This window comes from Ursus maritimus (assembly GCF_017311325.1).
Source record: "Ursus maritimus isolate PB19 chromosome X unlocalized genomic scaffold, ASM1731132v1 scaffold_X1, whole genome shotgun sequence".
NCBI classification, from domain to species: Eukaryota; Metazoa; Chordata; class Mammalia; order Carnivora; family Ursidae; genus Ursus; species Ursus maritimus.
In genome coordinates, this window is record NW_024423319.1 from 120,767,908 (window position 1) to 120,784,970 (window position 17,063).

A 17,063-nucleotide genomic window follows, 5' to 3' on the forward strand; every position below is an offset into this window, starting at 1 on the left:
AAAGTCTCCTTGAACGGTATGCTGTTCCACTGTGAGGCATGAAGCTTATACCCACGTTGCAGGGAAGACTGACCCACGTGGACACTGAGGTATGGAGGTCCATACAATAACCTGCCCTTCCAGTCCTCAGAGGCATGTCCCCACGATCACTGACAGTGACATGCGTTTCAGCCTTCTGTCCCCAACCACACCCTCCCCTTGCTTCAAGGCCAGAACAGATGGATCCTATCACCGCTCTGCTACCTTGCTGAGACTGCTGGCTCAGTCCTAACCCATAACCTATCTGTACCTTACACTGGGGGCAGCTAAGGGAAGGCCACCTTGCTGAGACTGTTGGCTCAGTCTTAACCTGTAACCTACCTGTACCTTACGCTGGGGGCAGCTAAGGGAAGGCCACCTTGCTGAGACTGTTGGCTCAGTCCTAACCTACGTGTGGCCAAGTGTCTTCTCTGAGCCCATGGCTGAGTGGTTTCTGGGGATCAAGGCTTTCAGCGTGAAACTGATAGTCCAGGCATGCTAGGACAACCTGGTCACCCTATCCAGCAGAGAAGTAACTACAGGTGTATGTTATGAAACCTGAAAATAACTCAATGGCAAAAGACAAAATAACACTCTATAATGGACTGAAAGTTTGCTCCCCGCCCCTGGTCCCCCACAAAATTCACAGGTCAAAGCCCTCATCCCCAGTGGGATGGTATTTGGAGGTAAGGCATTTGGGATCATGATTCTGACACCAGTTCCTATTTGTGGGTTTTCCCACACCACGAAGTGATGCTCCAACCTCGCTGGGTGTCCTACAAGTCAACTCCATTCTGACACATCTACCTGGAGATGTGTCAGATCCCACAGGTGAAGCGCCAGTGTATAAGCCTGCTCCTCCCACCATCAGAAGCCAACTGCAAGCTGAGCTTGTCACCTGTGCTCCCTGACTGAGCTGCTCCCACCACCGCCTCTTGGGTTCCATTAATTTGCTAGAGTGGCTCGCAGAGCTCAGAGAAACGGTGTACTTACTCTTCACTGGATATGACAAAGGATCAGAGTAACATCCTCATGAAACAGACGCAGAGGGCAAGGTATAGGGAAAAGGCATGGAGCTTCTGGGCAACATTCCCCAGGCACCTCCAAGGGTTCACCAAAAGCTCTCTGAACCCCATCCTTTTCGGGTTTTATGGAGATTTCATCACATAGGCATGACTGATTAAATCACTGACCACTGGGGACTGACTCAACCTCCAGAGCTCTCTCATCCCCAGATCACGGGTGGGACTGGAAGTTCCAACCCTCTAATCTCATGGTTGGCAATGAGTCACCATCTTTACTTGAAGCATTCATGCATATCCACAAAGAGTATAAATACAAAGCCCACATATGATATATAATAAAGTACAGATACATGTGCTTACACATACGGAAAGGTATGCATACTTTGATGCATAACCCTCTGCCCTGCCACCATTATGTCTGAAGCCGGTCCCCTGCAAGTTCTCCAGCTAAAGGAATGGCGAGCCATGCAAGGAATGCTTGCCCTTGGAGAGAGCATCATGGGCTCTCCAAACTCCCCACAAAGCCTGACTAGTTCTGCCAGTGGTGACCTCGAGCGTCCGTCATGGCTTGCCTGCACACATCCCTTTGAGACCCAGCCCTAGCCACCAGCGGCTGTAGGGGCCCACAGAGGCAACCCGCAGGAAGGGGACGGTGCATCACCCTCACGCTCCCAGGGACCAGGTCGGAGCTAGGGAAGAAAATGAGAGCTGCTCAGGCTGAACCACAGAGCTGGGTCTGCTCCCAAAGATGACATGGGCAATGAGCAGCCTTCCAAGTACAACACAGAAAGCAGACACACGGACGGAAGGACCAACACAACAAAATAAAGAAGCTAAAATAAGCTAAGGCATACATATCTCTCTGCTTTACGATGAACGGCACGTTTCAGTTTATTCATCACGCAGGAAAGGACCGTGCTTTTTAATCTGCACGATCCATTGTAAACATGTTTTTGATACCACCGTACTAGAGTTTACTGGGTCGTCTGTTGCATTTTAAAGTCTTCAGGAGGGGTACCTGGCTGACTCAGTTGGTTAAGCATCTGATGCCTTTGGCTCAGGTCATGATCCCAGGGTCCTGGGATGGAGCCCCATGTCTGGGCTCCTTGCTCAGCGGGGAATCTGCTTCTCCCTCGGCCTCTGCCTGATGCTCCCCCTGCTTGTACACTCTCTCTCTCTCTGACAAATAAATAAATAAAATCCTTAAAAAAAATAAAGTTGTCAGGAAAAGTGAGCCATCAACCCACGGGGAAAGCACAATTTTGCAAAAATAAATTGTAATCCGTGCAAGGAAATCCATCCTCCCTCTCCACAAAAGCTTTGACTGCCGGGAGAATTAACAGAAGTTAACATGCATTTAGTTACTTACATAGAAACCACTTAACATTTTCAGTTTTTTCCAATCTAGCGTGTGACCAAAAAGCATGATGGTTCTCACGGTTTTGCCTTTTGTTTTTTTGTTTTTAAATAAAGAGGTATCTCCCATTGTATGCAAGAGATGTTTCTGAAGAATGTGGAAAACAAAACTTAAAAAAAAAAAAAAAGATTCGGATCATGTTTTCATGTCTGTGGAGAGGCTAAGTCTACAAAAGTCCCCAGGACATCTCTTCTGCAATTGCAACAAGGTTTTGCCAGGTCAAAGGAGGTGAAGGGGAAACTCCCAGCTGGTACCTTGGTTCCTATAAGTGAACAAACTGGATTCTCTGCAAGAGCCATGCCCAAAGCCACAGTGGCTGGAGCAGAGCAAGGGAGACACTCCAATTGCCTCTCTTCCTCACCTGCATTTACGAGTGGGCTTATTTTTGCAGCAAATCTGTAGAAATCCAGACAACTCCTGAGACTCCTTCTAGGGAGCCAAGTATCCCTGACTTAGAGATCCACAATGCAGCTTCTAGGTGACTCCCTGCAGTGCTTAATTCTTAGTCCTGGCGCTGGAGGCTTTCTCCCCTCTTATCTAAGGAATCAACTTATCTAAGGAATCATTGTAATGTTACAATGGGAGAGGAAAAACATCCCCGAAGGTTTCTTGAGACTGTAGGAAATTCGGGGAAAGAGAATTCTACAGGCTCCCGCAAGCAAGCACGGGCATACTGCAGGCATTTAAAAAAAAAAAAAAAAAAGTTGGCGTCCTAACACCTAGGTAGCTCGTGGGACTTTACTGGAAGATAGTCTTCTCCCAGGTAATTGGATTAAAGCTTGGTCATAACTGGGGTCCTCACAAAGAGGAGAAACTTGAACGCAGAAATAGACCCATAGAGAAGAGATGATATAAAGAGATAAGATAAGAAGGCCACGCACAAGCCAAGGAGAGAGGCCTGGAACAATCCCGTCCTCACAGCCCCGGGGAGGCATTAACTCTGCTGCTGGCACGTTGTTCTCCAACTTCTGGCTTTTCTAGAACTGTACGGGAACACATCTGTGGTTCAAGCCATCCAGCCTATGGAATTTTGTTACAGCAGCCTAGCACGCTGGGGTCACAGTCCCCTCCCTAACTGGCTGACCAACTGCCTTCTCTGAGGTCCAAGGTCCCCAAAAAGAAATCATGCTTAGACTCTCCCACAGCAAGAACGCCGAAAGACATTCATTCATTGACCGTGTTACCATTTGCTGATACTAAGAGCTTGGACCTGCGTTGTCTCCATTAACACCCACATTTTACACATGAAGAAACTGAGGCACAAAGGTTCCGCTTGCTGAATCCAAGCTGCCCCCCACCCCAAAGTGCGGTTTTTGCAGTTTCTCAGAAATACACCGCCTGGAACTTTCTAACTTATGCTTCTTTAAAGAGGTTCTATCCCTGTGCATAAACATGTGCATGCAACACCAACCAACAGTAAACAGAAACAGAGTCAAAAAGGTGTTTTTTGAGACTGGCAAAAAAAAAAAAAAAATTCAGGTTGCATTCACAGAGTGGAAAAGTAAAAAAAAAAAAAAAAATGAGAGCAGGGAAAGCAGACAAGGGGCAAAGCACGTTAACAATTCGGTTCCGGCCCTTTCCTATCACACCCACCCCCCCCAGAGTTGGTTTTGGAGCACGCGCCATTCTGGGACGCACCGGGACAGGCCGGCACGGGGGCTGCAGACCCGCTCGCCCCTGCGCATGCGCCCGGCGAGCTCCGCGGGGCGGCCGGCGCGCGAAACCGGAAGAGAAACCGGCGAGGGTCCGGGACGGCCGCTGCGGTTTTTAAATAAAAGGTGCATACCCAGGCCATTTGGGCTCCCATATACCGGGGGGCTCGCGGTTATACCAATCCGAGCACCTTTACAGGCCTCCCCCCGCCCCCAAAGAGCCCCATGCACCGATCCTCTAGGCTCGCCCTCCTTCCTCACGCCCTCTCCAAACAAGTCCTGCATCTGCCCCCAAGACCGGGAACTAGGCTCTCCGCGGCCCCGTTTGTCGGGGCGCATGCGGGCAAACTTGTGCCCGTTCGTGGCGCATCCCCATTCCGCAGAGCCCGCCGAGGGGACCGTCCAAGACGCGCCCGCGCGCGCGGGACACACCAGGGAGAGCGGAGCGCGCGTGCGCGTCGCGGCTCAGGGCGCGCATTCGACGACCCTCCCGAGACGGCCAGAGGCGCGCGTGCGCAGTGCGGCTCAGGACCCGCAGCCTGGCCCCGAGCGCGTGCACGGGAGCGGCGGAGGCGCGGACGCCCGGGGTGCGCGTGCGCAGAGCGCCTCGGGGGGGGGGGGGCTAGCGCGCAGCCCTGAAGCGCGCGTGCGCGGCCCGGCGGGCGCGCGCACCTCCCTCCGCCCCCACCTGGCTGTGACGGCGGCACAATGGCGGCTTCCGTACCCCCGCCGCGGCCCGTCACTCACCTGCTCTTTGACATGGACGGCCTCCTTCTTGGTGGGTAGTTTGCGGCCGCCACCCTCGAGGGCTGTCCGCGGGGGGGTACAGGGGCGGGGGGGGTGCAGACTCTCAGCGCCGGGGCGCAGCGGCGGGGCCGAGTCCGGGACCCCCGGGTGGGCAGCGGGGGCGCCGTGGGCCACGTCAGGCCGGCCGCGCGCGGGGCTCTGGCGTCGACGCCGCCTGGGGCACTGCTTCCGGCGGCCGCGCCGCGCGTGGGGACGGAGTGCGTGGGGGGGGGCGGCGCGTGTGGGGGCGGCGCTCGGGGACCACCCTACGGGCGGGAGGCTTCCTTCCTGCGGCGGGTGCCCGGACCGCCGCCCGGCCTCAGTTTCCCCGCGTGCACACCAGCCCGGCGGATTCCTGCCGGCCTGCCCCGGGGCCGTCCCCGTGGGCGCCGGGGTGCACGCATCTTGCTTGTAGCATTCTACAGAGCAGGGGCTCCTCAGCCCGCCGATTGGGGGACTTCTGCATGCGGTGGGGGTGACCTAGTTGGAGGGGGCTGTTGCTGGGGTCCAGGGGCGCGCTGTGGGTGCACAGGACCGCCCCACCCCACGGCACATCATCCATCCTCGCAGGCGGAGGAGCCCTCTTTACTGCCCTGGCTGCCCGCAGTGACCTGCAGCTCAAGTTCACCTGAGGAGGAGCTTGGCAGTGCAGGGCGTGGGGTGGGGGGCGCACCTCTCACTCGCCCAATCGCCCCATCGCACTCTGCATTTTGACCCAAGTGCATGAAAGTTCAAGAAGCTACCCTGTGCTGTTGATTAGAAGGAATGTCAGTCCTTCTACGTGCTTTCAAACAGTGAGATTGATAGTCGATGGTCAGAGGCAGGAAGGTCACCAGCCAAGAAAAGTTCAAGTGGAATTTAAGGAAGAGAACGCTGAATGCATAAATCAGCAGAGAACTGTCCTGAGCGCTACCCGTCAACATCATAACCCCATGAAGTTATAGTGTTCTGACCTCATAGCCTCCAGAAGCCATCCTGGAACTGTAAAAATGCCTGCACACCCTATGTGGACTCCTGACCTGGTGGAGATGTTGACACATTATCGCTTCCTGTCCTAAAACCCTGCAGAGTAGAAGAAAGTGGTTGCATTCACAAATGAAAACAAACACTGCAACTCAGAGGGGTTAAGTCTCTTGCCCAAGGTCCCACAGCAAAGAAGGAACAAAGCTGAGAAATGAGTCCAGATGGATCTGATTCTAAATATAGGTGATGTGTTCATCTTCCCTGGTCAGACCTTGCCCCCCTGCTGATCATTTGCTAGGTGGTTCTGTGGTAATTAAGACATTTTTTTTTAAGGCACACAAAAAACAGTCACTTGGTTCTATGATCCCAGAGATAGAGACGGGATGGATTCCTAAGGAGGAAAAAAAAAAACTCCCCGTAGAGGTCACTAATTGCAGAGAACAGTGTATGCAGCTACTAAATCTGAAATGACTCCATTTCAGAAACCTTCTGGGATTCATAAGTATAGTTTGTAGACATGAATTTTCCTGCTCAGGTGGTCAGGAAGTTAAATTGTCCAATACATTCCTTGCCCTCTAATGGAAGGTTCAAAGAACCTGTTGTGGGTGTCTCATAAATATTAATGCAACCGAGATGTCTCATTAAAATTAAAGTGATTACACTTCTAAATGAGCTGGATCCTTGCTTCTGACTCCAGATTCAGACACAGCTATTCCCTGAAGCCATGAATGTGGCATATGTGACCACGGTACCTGCACGGGCAGCTATTAAGCAGGGGCTCCACTCGCTAGGTAAGGACCCTTAACGGTCTAGTCCCAGGCACTGTTACCCAATCCTTTGAACTGGTCAGAGAACCCAGAATTTATGTCATTTGGGAAGATTTTCTCCGTATTTTCTGCCTTTTTTTCCTCCTCTCTGCTTTAGTATTCTTGGACGTAGTAGGTTTTGCAGAACTTTCTTGGAAATCATTTATTCCATTCTTTTACAAAATGTCTTGTATAATACACCGCTGTCCAGAATGTACTGCTTTATCTCGTTTGGTCTAGCCAGTTATCCCCGCTCTAGTTCTTCAGCGCCTGACTTCATCCCGAGTGTCTGTTGTCTGTGTAACCCTCTACCATCAATTCATAATGAGTCCTTTTGCAGTAGGTCTGCTTGTTTGAATTGCGAATGCGTTTCCCCTGGAAGTTCCATTTGCCAGTGTAGCCCCCAGGACTGGTGTTCTCAGGGGGAATGAAATTGAAAACAATTAGTTTCATGGGGAATGCTTATATCCCGGAGAAGCTTGTGTAATCAGAGGAGAATGAGGAAGTAAGTGGAGATTTTTGTAGAAATGTTGGCAATGACAGGGCACTTTCCAGTACAATTGAAATAGGAACAACGCTTTCAGATTCTGTTTTTTGTTGACACAAGGTAACAATCAACTATGATTCAAGTAATAATTTTGGTTCTCAAATGCCATTTAGAAAAAGAGGAAAGGGGACTGAGATTGTTTACGAACCAGGACAAGATTTCGAAGGAAGAAGATGACAGGTATTCAACAGTATCTCGGCACCTGGATAGGGAAGATTATCTAGTTCGTAAATAACTGAAATTAGGAGCGCAAGGGGTGGGCCCATTCTCTTCAAAAGACAAGACGTTTGTTGTGCGGAGCAGTGCTGTTTAACAGAAATAGGGCTGCATAAAACATTGCACAACAACACTGAAGCAAGAACGTACAGATGAAACGAACTTGAATGGTCTAGTTTTTTCCTATCTGAACATACCCAAAATACTGTGAGTCAACACATCAGTGTAGAAACTTCCCAGGTCTGTTACACTCATTTTTGAGACCTGGCCTCTGAAATCTGTGTGTCTTACACGTAAGCACATTTCAGCCCAAAGTAGCCACGTTTTAAGTGTTCCTTAGCCACATGCGGTGAATGCCTGTTGTATTGGACGGTCCAGTGAAGGGCTTTAGGAAGCAACCCATGATGTCTGCTATTGATAACAGGGCCAGGCAGAGGGGAGGGTGGATGTTAAGAATATTCAGAACGTTGGAATGTGTAAAATGTAGCGCACATAAAACGTATTTTCTAGGTGTCTGATAGTGATTATTTAACATCCATTAAAAATTTGCAAAGAAAAATGAGATTACCTTTACCTTCTTAAAAATCAGAAAATAATAAGAGACAGGTCTGGGCAAGGCCATGAGAAGAATATTTGCATTGTTGAAATAATTTACCACGTCTCCGTAAGCACAGATTCCAGGATTTCAACAGGTGATGCTTCGCTTCTCTTTTGCACACTAGAGTACATGACCTGTGCTGGACGTCTTTGTGCTCCCTTAGTTCCCGACCTGCCAAATAATAGCACCTGAGACCTGCAGGTGCGTGTTTGGGGCTCCGGGCAGCCCGTAGGTTCCGGGAGGGGCAGGGCCTTCTGTGACTCTCAATGAGCTCAGAAAGTCGCTGCTTGACTGGACCGCGTCACTGCTGTGCCCAGTCTATGGTCAGAATCCGTGTCGCAATGTGGTTCTCCTCCTATTCGCCTCGCCTAGGCTAATTTCTTTCCACACTGGAGCGTCCAGGAAGCTGATGACAAAAATACAATTCCCTTCTATAATGTTAGTGCATGCTCCACGTTAATTTTCTTGGGAACCAGAACACATTGTCATCTAACCCCCCACGTGATATGCAAGATATTTTTGAAGTGGAGACAAGGAGCTTTTCACAGTGTCCAGTGGTTCTTCTCTTTTATGCTCTGAACACACTCTCAGGGTCCTGGCAGCTCCTTAGGAAGGTAGAGCAGAACAAAGGGTTGTTGAGGTGCCTTTGTATGTGTTTCTCATCTGCCCTGGAGCTTGCCGAGAGCCCTCTCCTGGGTGCCTGAGATAATCGGTGCCTGAGATAATTGTCAGTGCACAGTGCATGAGATCATCAGGGCATGTATGGTCTGCATTGTGGAAACCCCCTTTGTTGTGTGTCCTGGGGTCTGATGCCGGATTCCAGGGGCTGCCATTCACATTTTCTGCCCCGCTCCCCTGGCAGCTAACACCACGTGCTGGGGTTTTAGTTCGGCTTGCTGGGTGAAACTTAAGTTCCTTCCACCTTTGCAAAGAAGTCTGCTGCAATTCGGAGGCCAGTGAGAGGCCTGGCGACAGAGAAGAGCCCACACCAAAGGCAGCCCTGAGTCCGACTTTCTTGGTTTGGAGTAAGGTGCTGGTGGGGGCCCTGGGGAAGGACCCTCCCGGAAAAAGAGACTCTGTTGTATGTTGCAGAACACTCGTCAGCAATACCACCATCAAAGTACAGGCTGAACCTGGTAAACTCGTCCCTTTTGGGGATGCTTTCTACTAGATCTGAACTGTGTCCCCGTCAAGTTTGTTCTTGTAGTTAGTGGTCACCACAGCTGCTCCTCTTTGGAGAATAATTGAAAAGGGATCGAGATCCACATTGCAAAATGGTGCTGATACTCGAGCATTTTCTCCAGCCGACAAGACTGCACCCTTCAGCAGATCCCCGTCTGTGCAGGTGTGTGATGCCCTGTCCTTGCGTTCTCCTGCATTTCCACACCTCGCAGTGTGCTTCGTCGGGCCCTTAGATTCACAAATACTGTCGTTGTGGGAGAACCACCATCCTCCTATTGTCTCATGATCCGGTTTTAACTTTGTTCCTTCTTTCTTCTGGAAGGGCTGTTCCTTGGGGATTCTTTGGTCTTTCTTGTCTTTCTGATGATGTCACGTTTACTTCAATTTTTTTTTTTTTTTTTAACTCGTGTGATTTACATTACGCTCTGTCATTTTCCAGGAGTAGTGCAGATTTAAGGCCTTGTAAAAGAGCAGGGAAAATAATGCCCCTAAGAAATGTCCACTAAAAGCACTCATTACATAGATGCCCAGATGACGCGTCACACCTTGGGGTGAGGTATTTGAAAAGTGACTCAGACACAGCCCATAGCTGGAACATAGAATATCGTACCAGAGTGGATTACGTTTGGAAAAACATTTCCTGCTGGCAAGTGTATGCGTCTACCAGTGACTAATCATGAGAGCATTTGATCTGTGAAAACCTTCACTTAATTGTGAAAATGGGTGGGGGCGGTCTGGGCCGTAATGTGCAGATCTCTGTGGTTAAAACTGCCTCAAGGGCACATATGGAGAGTTTTCTTGAAAACGTAGTAATTGTAACACACGTCACTTCTGTGCGACAAGCGTGGTCCCCCTTGGCTTGGTAGAGGTGGCCTGCCGTTCTAGCACATTGTAGCGTACCTTGTGAGCCTTCGGCAGGCACCTCACGCCCTTCCTTTATGCTCTGGCTCCCTCACATCCTTCCCTGTGATGTCAGCAGTCAGTAGCTAAGTGTCAGTGGGAAGAGTGTCTGCACGAAGAGGGACCCCTGTCTGGGAGAAAGATGGTCACCTCCACACACCCTTGCCTGGCGGGCAGTTTCATGGGCATTGCTTGTGCTGCTGGGCTGGGCGGTTGGTAGCCATTGACTCCTGGGCCTAAGAGCTAGATCAAGGTATAGTCCCCTTTGTGATCAAGGATGCTCTGCTTAAAAATCTCGCAGATGATGTGGCTAGTCGGGGAGAGATTGAGGAGCAAACTAAAGTTTGTGCAAACCCCAGTAGACCGTCCTGTCTCTACAGGAAATGAGAACAAGACCAGAATCATAGTTTGCACATCTGAGCTAATTTGAGGTTTGGGGGATGAAAGCCAAACTCAGCAGCACACTTCCCTCCCTCTCGTGTCCTGAAATCCCGACTCTCCACACCCTGTATACGTAAGAGAAGTGGGGTGTCCTTGATGAGAACTGTTCACGTCCTTGCTCTTCAGACCAGCACTGTCCATCCCGCAGAACTGCCTGCCATGTGGGAATGTTGTCTGTCTGTACTGCGGACAGGAACCACACGTGCTCCCTGCGTCCGTAACGTGTGATGAGTGCAACTGAGAAACTGAATTTCCCCTTTGATTTAGCCGTACTTTACATTTAAGTAGCCTCTTGTGGCTGGTGGTCACCGTGGGGGACAGCACATCTCCAGAGGTGTGCTTTCACTCATCCTCGTCTGTTCAGAAACTGTGGTGGCCAGGTGCTGTACGGGATTCAGCACAAGTCTCTTCTTTTCATCTCAGAGTGCAGATGGGCCATAAACTATGGTGAGTGAAATCTGTGCGTAACTTGATAACGAACACGGCAGGGGGATGATAGGGACAGAGCCGTGCTTTGAACAGGAAGCACCCGAAGGATGTTTCTCAAGTACACAAAGGGGCAAAGAAGAAGAGTGGACATTCCAGACCAGAAGAAATGGCTTGAGCAATAAACATGTTGCCTGAAGCAGAGAGACAGTATTTTTATCAAGCAGACAGTTTGAGTTTAAAAAGGAAGAAAAGGATTCTCAGTAATGATTGTATTGGAACGTGGAGGTGAGGATGTCCTCTTGGTCTAGCGGAAAATGCTCTAGTGTTTTCCAAACCAGTTCCTCGTGGTAGTTCTGTCCCTTTATCCTGTTAAAAATCAGAAAAGGCCCCCCATTCCCCAGTCACGTAACCTTTGTTTTCCCCCACGATGGTGACTTCTGGAAGAGTCCAGGCCGCTTACGTTATGGAATGTTCTGCATTGGTTTGGGATTTGGGATTTGTCTGGTTGTTTCTACCTGGTGTCTCCTTACCTGTTCCTCTATCCCCTGTAACCTGGAGATGATGTCCAGTGCGCAGCTGGACTCAGCCGTTTCCGGCAAGAGCTTGCTGATACCTCGTTGCCTCTTTGGGGAGATTGTTGCATGTGGTCTGCTCTGTCGCCCTAGTCCTAGCCTGCTGACAAGTCTTGTCCTCACAAGCGTTGTGGAACCCAGTGTCATCCTTCATGGTGGCCCAAGGGGTGTTTTGGGGAGAACTCAGGAGCCTGAGAGACCAGGTATAGGCAATGGCCATGGCGCCTATGTGTCTTGAAGGCCTGAACCATTAGGCACAAAGACGGGCCAGGTGTGGTTTCGGGGAACATGGCGGCCTCCTTAGCACTCACTCTGAAGAGAGGGTGCTTGTGGGAACCTAGGGTTGGTTTGTCCACATGCATACGTCTGCGGCCCGCGGAGCATACTGCCTTTACTTCCTTCTCATTCCCATCACAGGCTATGATCTCTCCCGGTGGTTGTAGGGGATGCCGTCCAAGGGCATTCAGACCTCTGGCGTCAGACTCCTTGGAAACCAGAGACAGATAGAAAGCAAATACAGTTGTCTACACTTTGTCCGCTTTGGAAGGGTTAACTTCATTTTTCTTAACTGATTTTGGCTGTGTAGAAGAGTGTCCTTCTTTTTTAGGAGAAGCGTGCCGAGCTATAAAGGAATGAAGTGTCATGGTGTCTGCAAATTGTAGGGTTTGGCTGCACCGAGGCTTTGGTTGTATGGGTCTTTCNNNNCTACTTGGAACTTTTCCGTGCCGTTGAAACCTACCAAGAGGGAACGGGATGATGAAGCCTTTAGCACGAAGCACGAAGAAACAAAACCAAACGTTAACTACTAGGTCATAGTCAGCAGATTGTGCTTAAAAAGACAAGAACGCAAAAAGACATCGTTAACATTCACGTTAGAAGTATGAAGTAAGACCTCCAGAACTCTCAGCTCCCTGGACACTTGAGGCGGCATTCCCGGATGTCGTGGGGCAGCGGGAAACATTGGGAGAAGGCGAGTTCCCTTTTCCATCTCGGCCCTCTGTTTCTCTGTCTTGTTGTTACCATGTTGTCACCGTGCAGCGGGAGCCGGCCCTGGGGATTTGGAAAGCAGGACCAGATTTTCTTGTGGCAGCACCTTTCATGGAAGCTGACGTTCTGTCAGGAGGTCACATGCGAAAAACAGGAATAACGGCTTCCTGAGTTTCTTCAGAAAGTGGCCACCTACCATCTTCTGCATTTGCGTGGCTCACTGGTTAGACCAGGGGACCGTGCCCCTCTGTCACGTGTGCCGACTCCCTGTGCTCTGTGGACTGATTCTCACGCACCTGTCAGCCGACTTCGGCAGCTCTGGACGTGGGCTTGTCTTCTCTCTCACTACCTGTACGCTACCACGGTCCCAGGAATCTTGACGTTTGACAGAGCCTGAGTGAACCAACGGGCTGATTCTCACCCTGCTGCCCGCGTCTTCTCTCTGCTCCCTCGAGCCCAGTCTTATCCCTGGCAGCAGGGCCCTGGGGGGGTCACCGATTCGAACGCACATACAAACTTCTCCTTCCCTTGTTTACCTCAATTTCAGGAGCTTGGAAACCCTGTAGCTCTTGCTTTCAAAAACAAAAGTTACACGGCAATTGAAGAAGCGTTTCCCACAGCAAGGTGTTACTCATATTTTTGTTTCGGCCACAGATACTCACGGATTTCATTAAATACCCACCATTTTGCTGACTTCAGTACAGCCCGGTACTGCGTGCTAATTTTCACTCTACATCTCTTTGTTGTTCCCCTCCTTTGTCTTTTTTTCTTTTTTTAAAATTTATTTGTCAGAGAGAGAACACAAGCAAGGGGAGCGATTGAGGGAGACTGAGCCCGCTGCGGGGCTCGATCCCAGGACCCTGAGATCAAGGACCGTGGGGCTCGATTCCAGGACCTGAGCCAAAGGCAGATGCTTAACCAGCAAAGCCACTGAGGCAACCCTCCCTTCTTCGCATCTTAACATGAATCATTCCCTTTGGTTAAATTGATTACTGCCTGTAAGCACAGTAAACTTTAAGGCCACCCGAGTCTGTTCACTTTGCCACCCTGTGTTTTGAGCTCTGTGCACACATTGTGATGACCACGCATCAGCTCGTCATATGGCACGCTTAGGTGGCTGTCTCCTTAGAGTGGCATTGTCCTGGACTTTGAGATTTAGAATCGAAGCACCTTGTCCTCCCTAAAGAGAAACTGAGGCAGGCCAGCCCGGTGCGCTTGTTGCATGCAGAGCTGAGTAGAAACCCACAGCCTAACTTCTGCATCTCTGCGGACAGGCTTGCAGCCACGTGCAGGTTCAGCATATCCCAGACAGGGTGTGACGTCTTCTTGGACTTCAGAGGCTTAGCCAAGTATAAAAACGATCGGATCGAAGACCATGTTGATATGTGACCAGGGCCCTTACTGCACTGTTCAGTATGATTCCACAAAAGAGATCTCATCTTCTGAACACATGATGCAGCCCGTTTTATCCCACTAGCGCGCACTGTTAGATCGAGTAAAATAACATCCCCGCTAGGTAGGAGGATGGCCCTTGTCTGCCTGAAGAACTTCCCACGTGTGTATAATCGCATCTGTGATACCGGACGTCTTGCTGCGTACCGTTTCCTGCTTGTACTGCTGGGGCTGGCAATACAGTGAGGTCAGATTTGGAAGGTGTACTTCTTTTTTTTTTTTTTTTTTAAAGATTTTATTTATTAATTTGACAGAGAGAGACGAGAGACAGCCAGTGAGAGAGGGAACACAAGCAGGGGGAGTGGGAGAGGAAGAAGCAGGCTTCCAGTGGGGCAGGGAGCCCGATGTGGGGCTCCATCGCAGGACCCTGGGATCATGACCTGAGCCGAAGGCAGACGCTTAACGACTGAGCCACCCAGGCGCCCCTGGAGGGTGTACTTCTAACGTGGCCTCTTCATCCACGTGCTGTGTTGCAGTGAGTTCCCAGGAATCTACCGGCATGGTTTCCTCTTTCCGGTCAGGCCAGGGAATGGTCCTCCTGACGTTGATGCCTCCCCCTGGACAGGTTCCTGGCCCATCCTTTCTCAAGGGAGGTGATGCTTGCCTTTTCTTCGGGATGAATCATGGCTGCTCCTTATTTCTAACGCTCGTATGCGTCAGCATACAGCACGCTAAGTCCGCCCTTCACACGAAAACAGAGATGCTGCTTCAACCTGGTGGTCCGGCCAGAGTGCGTTGCTCCCATCTCCATGCTCTGCCACGTTTCTTGGAAGGGCGGCCGCACTCTGTGCCCTGTTCCCTCACTGCCCTGTGCTCCCGAGAGCTGGCTTCCATGTCACGGCCCACAGAAGCTGTGCCTAGAATGGGAGCAGACTTCTGTGTTGCCACATCCTCTAGGCACTCTTTTCTTACAGTTCCAGAACTCTCTGCATCAGTGCTGCTTCCCCACTCCGTCCTTGGGAATCTGTCTCATTGGCTTTGTGGACCGTTCCTCTTCTGGCTTCCTCACGCCTTTCTCTTCCTCTTTAATTTCTGACTGGCTTGGACCCCCTCTCTGTCTTGGAGATCACTTGTGAACCAGCTTCGGTGAACGCTCTTGCTTTCAGGACTCTTTGACCCTGTGGTCTGCCCTCCCCTGTCTCTTGCATTGTTCAGTGCTTCCCCGTCACCACCACACAACCCTACCCTGATACACCGTGTATCTCACATGGAGCCTAGGATTCTCTACCCGGTCTGTTCCTCTCTGGCCTTCCTGTGAGCCACACACACACACAGAGACTGGGAGTTACCTGCAAATCTTCCCTTCCTCACCTCTGTCCCACCTGCAAAACAGTGCAATCCTTACCTTTTTCTAAATACTGCAGAGCCATTTCGACGTCCTTCTGAGGGCCACTGCCTTTCTGTAGGCTCTCAGTGGCTTCCTCACTGAACCAGTGCATGTCGAGAGCCTTTCTCACATGCTTCGCGCCTTGGGAGCATTCGCAGGCGGTCATGTTGCTGAGCTCTGCCCGCCGGTGACAGGCTCTTCGTGCTGTCATCACCCGTGCTGCAGAGGACGGAGTGGAGGCCTCAGGAGCTCAGGCAGTGACGGCGGCACTTACTGCCTGATGCCTCCTGTCACAGCTGCAGAGAGAGGCAACAGTTCACCAAACACAGGTCTTCTCAAGGGCAGTTCTGCACCACCCCCCTGCAAACACCACTGGCGATGCTGGAATCCTGCTGCTCCTGTGGGTGAAACTGCAGGGTCCCGGCACCCAGGAGCATTTGGATGAACAGTGTAGTCCTCACCAGCAGCTTTCCCCTAGAATGTTCCTACATTTCTTTGCACAGTTTGGCCATAAACAGGTCCCTAATTACTTTCCAAGAGAAAGAGCATTGGTGCAGTTAAAAATAACCGTCAGCTCTATCCGTGGCATGTGTGGTGCCCTGTCCTGTGGGCTGCATGTTTTTGTGCTTGGGTATGTGCTCATGACACAAACATGGAAGTCATCTCTGGCTCTTCCAGTTGCAGCCTGACGAGCTGGTCCCTTCCTGAAGGCTCCAGCCATATCTCAGCTGCCGTCTCGTTAAACCAGTTGTGCTGACCATGCCTGATTGCCAGCAACCTGATCAAGGCATTTAAAGTCGCTCACTGGGTCTTTGGAACAAGACAGGTAGCCAGCCATCCAACGTAGTGAGGTGGTCTCAAGCGGCTGGCCTATACGTGGGTCCGTCCAGATGGCTGAAGACAAGTGGCACTTTCTGCTGTTGAGGCTTTGTTTGTGGGTTGAATTTTAGGTTCAAAAAGCAATTTAAGGAAAGCATGATAGGACGGATCCACAAGGACTCTCAGAGAGGGGTGGTCAGGGCGTTCATTCAGTTTGTGAATCCCACAGGCTTTGCTAACGGGCCCCTCAAATGCCGGGTACTGAGAGCAGGGATGGATCCAGCCGCGTGCTTCCAGGGGCATGGTCAGGGCTGCCGTGGACTGTGCACGGGGGGAATGACTTTCTCCATCCTACTTCATTGCCATTTGCGCGCTGAGCTGACCCAGTTTCCTTGGGAGCCAGGAAGAGGAAGTGGGCCAGCAGCCCAGGGTGCCTCCCAGACAACATTCATCTTGTGGTCCGAGGTAGAGCTGAGGGAGTGAGTTAGGTGGAGGAAGAAAGGTGGAGAGTATCCCGGGCCAGGAGGACACGGTGCTCTGGCAAGGTGTATCTGATGATGTGCACGTAGGGAGATGGGCTCGGAGGCTCGTGTGGTCGTCTAATGCATGACACCAGGACTGTGGTCATTTCTGGGGCCTGGTAGAACAAGGTACCACATACTGCTGGCTTTAACGATTCTCACCCTGTTCTGGAGGCCACAGGTCTGAAATCAAGGTGTGGGCAGGACCGTGCTCCCTCCCAAGGTTCTAGGGGAGGGTCCTTCCAGCCTCTGCCAGGTCCTGGGGCCTCCATTTCTCAGTTTGTGGCCACATCCCCGGTCTTTACATGGCTTCTCCTCTGTGTCTGTGTCTCCTCTTGTGTCTCTTAGAAGGACACCTGCCATTGGATTTGAGGCCCACCCAAGCGAATACAGGATGACGTCATC

General features: G+C 51.1%; 1 protein-coding gene across 7 annotated transcripts in view; it reads left to right on the plus strand.

The window, feature by feature from the left end:
* Nucleotides 1-4,739: 4,739 nt before the first annotated feature.
* LOC103666313 (pseudouridine 5'-phosphatase) overlaps nt 4,740-17,063 on the plus strand; it is a 420,096-nt gene continuing 407,772 nt past the window's right edge. For 6 of the 7 annotated variants that reach the window (XR_005835935.1, XR_005835940.1, XR_005835936.1 and 3 more), the window contains exon 1: nt 4,740-4,890. Coding sequence is in view for 2 of the 7 variants with exons in the window: in XM_040634717.1 (XP_040490651.1) it covers nt 4,821-4,890 (70 nt within the window). In the remaining 5 variants the exon portion in view is untranslated. The remainder of the gene's footprint in view (nt 4,891-17,063) is intronic. The other variant, XM_040634722.1, reaches the window with a different exon arrangement.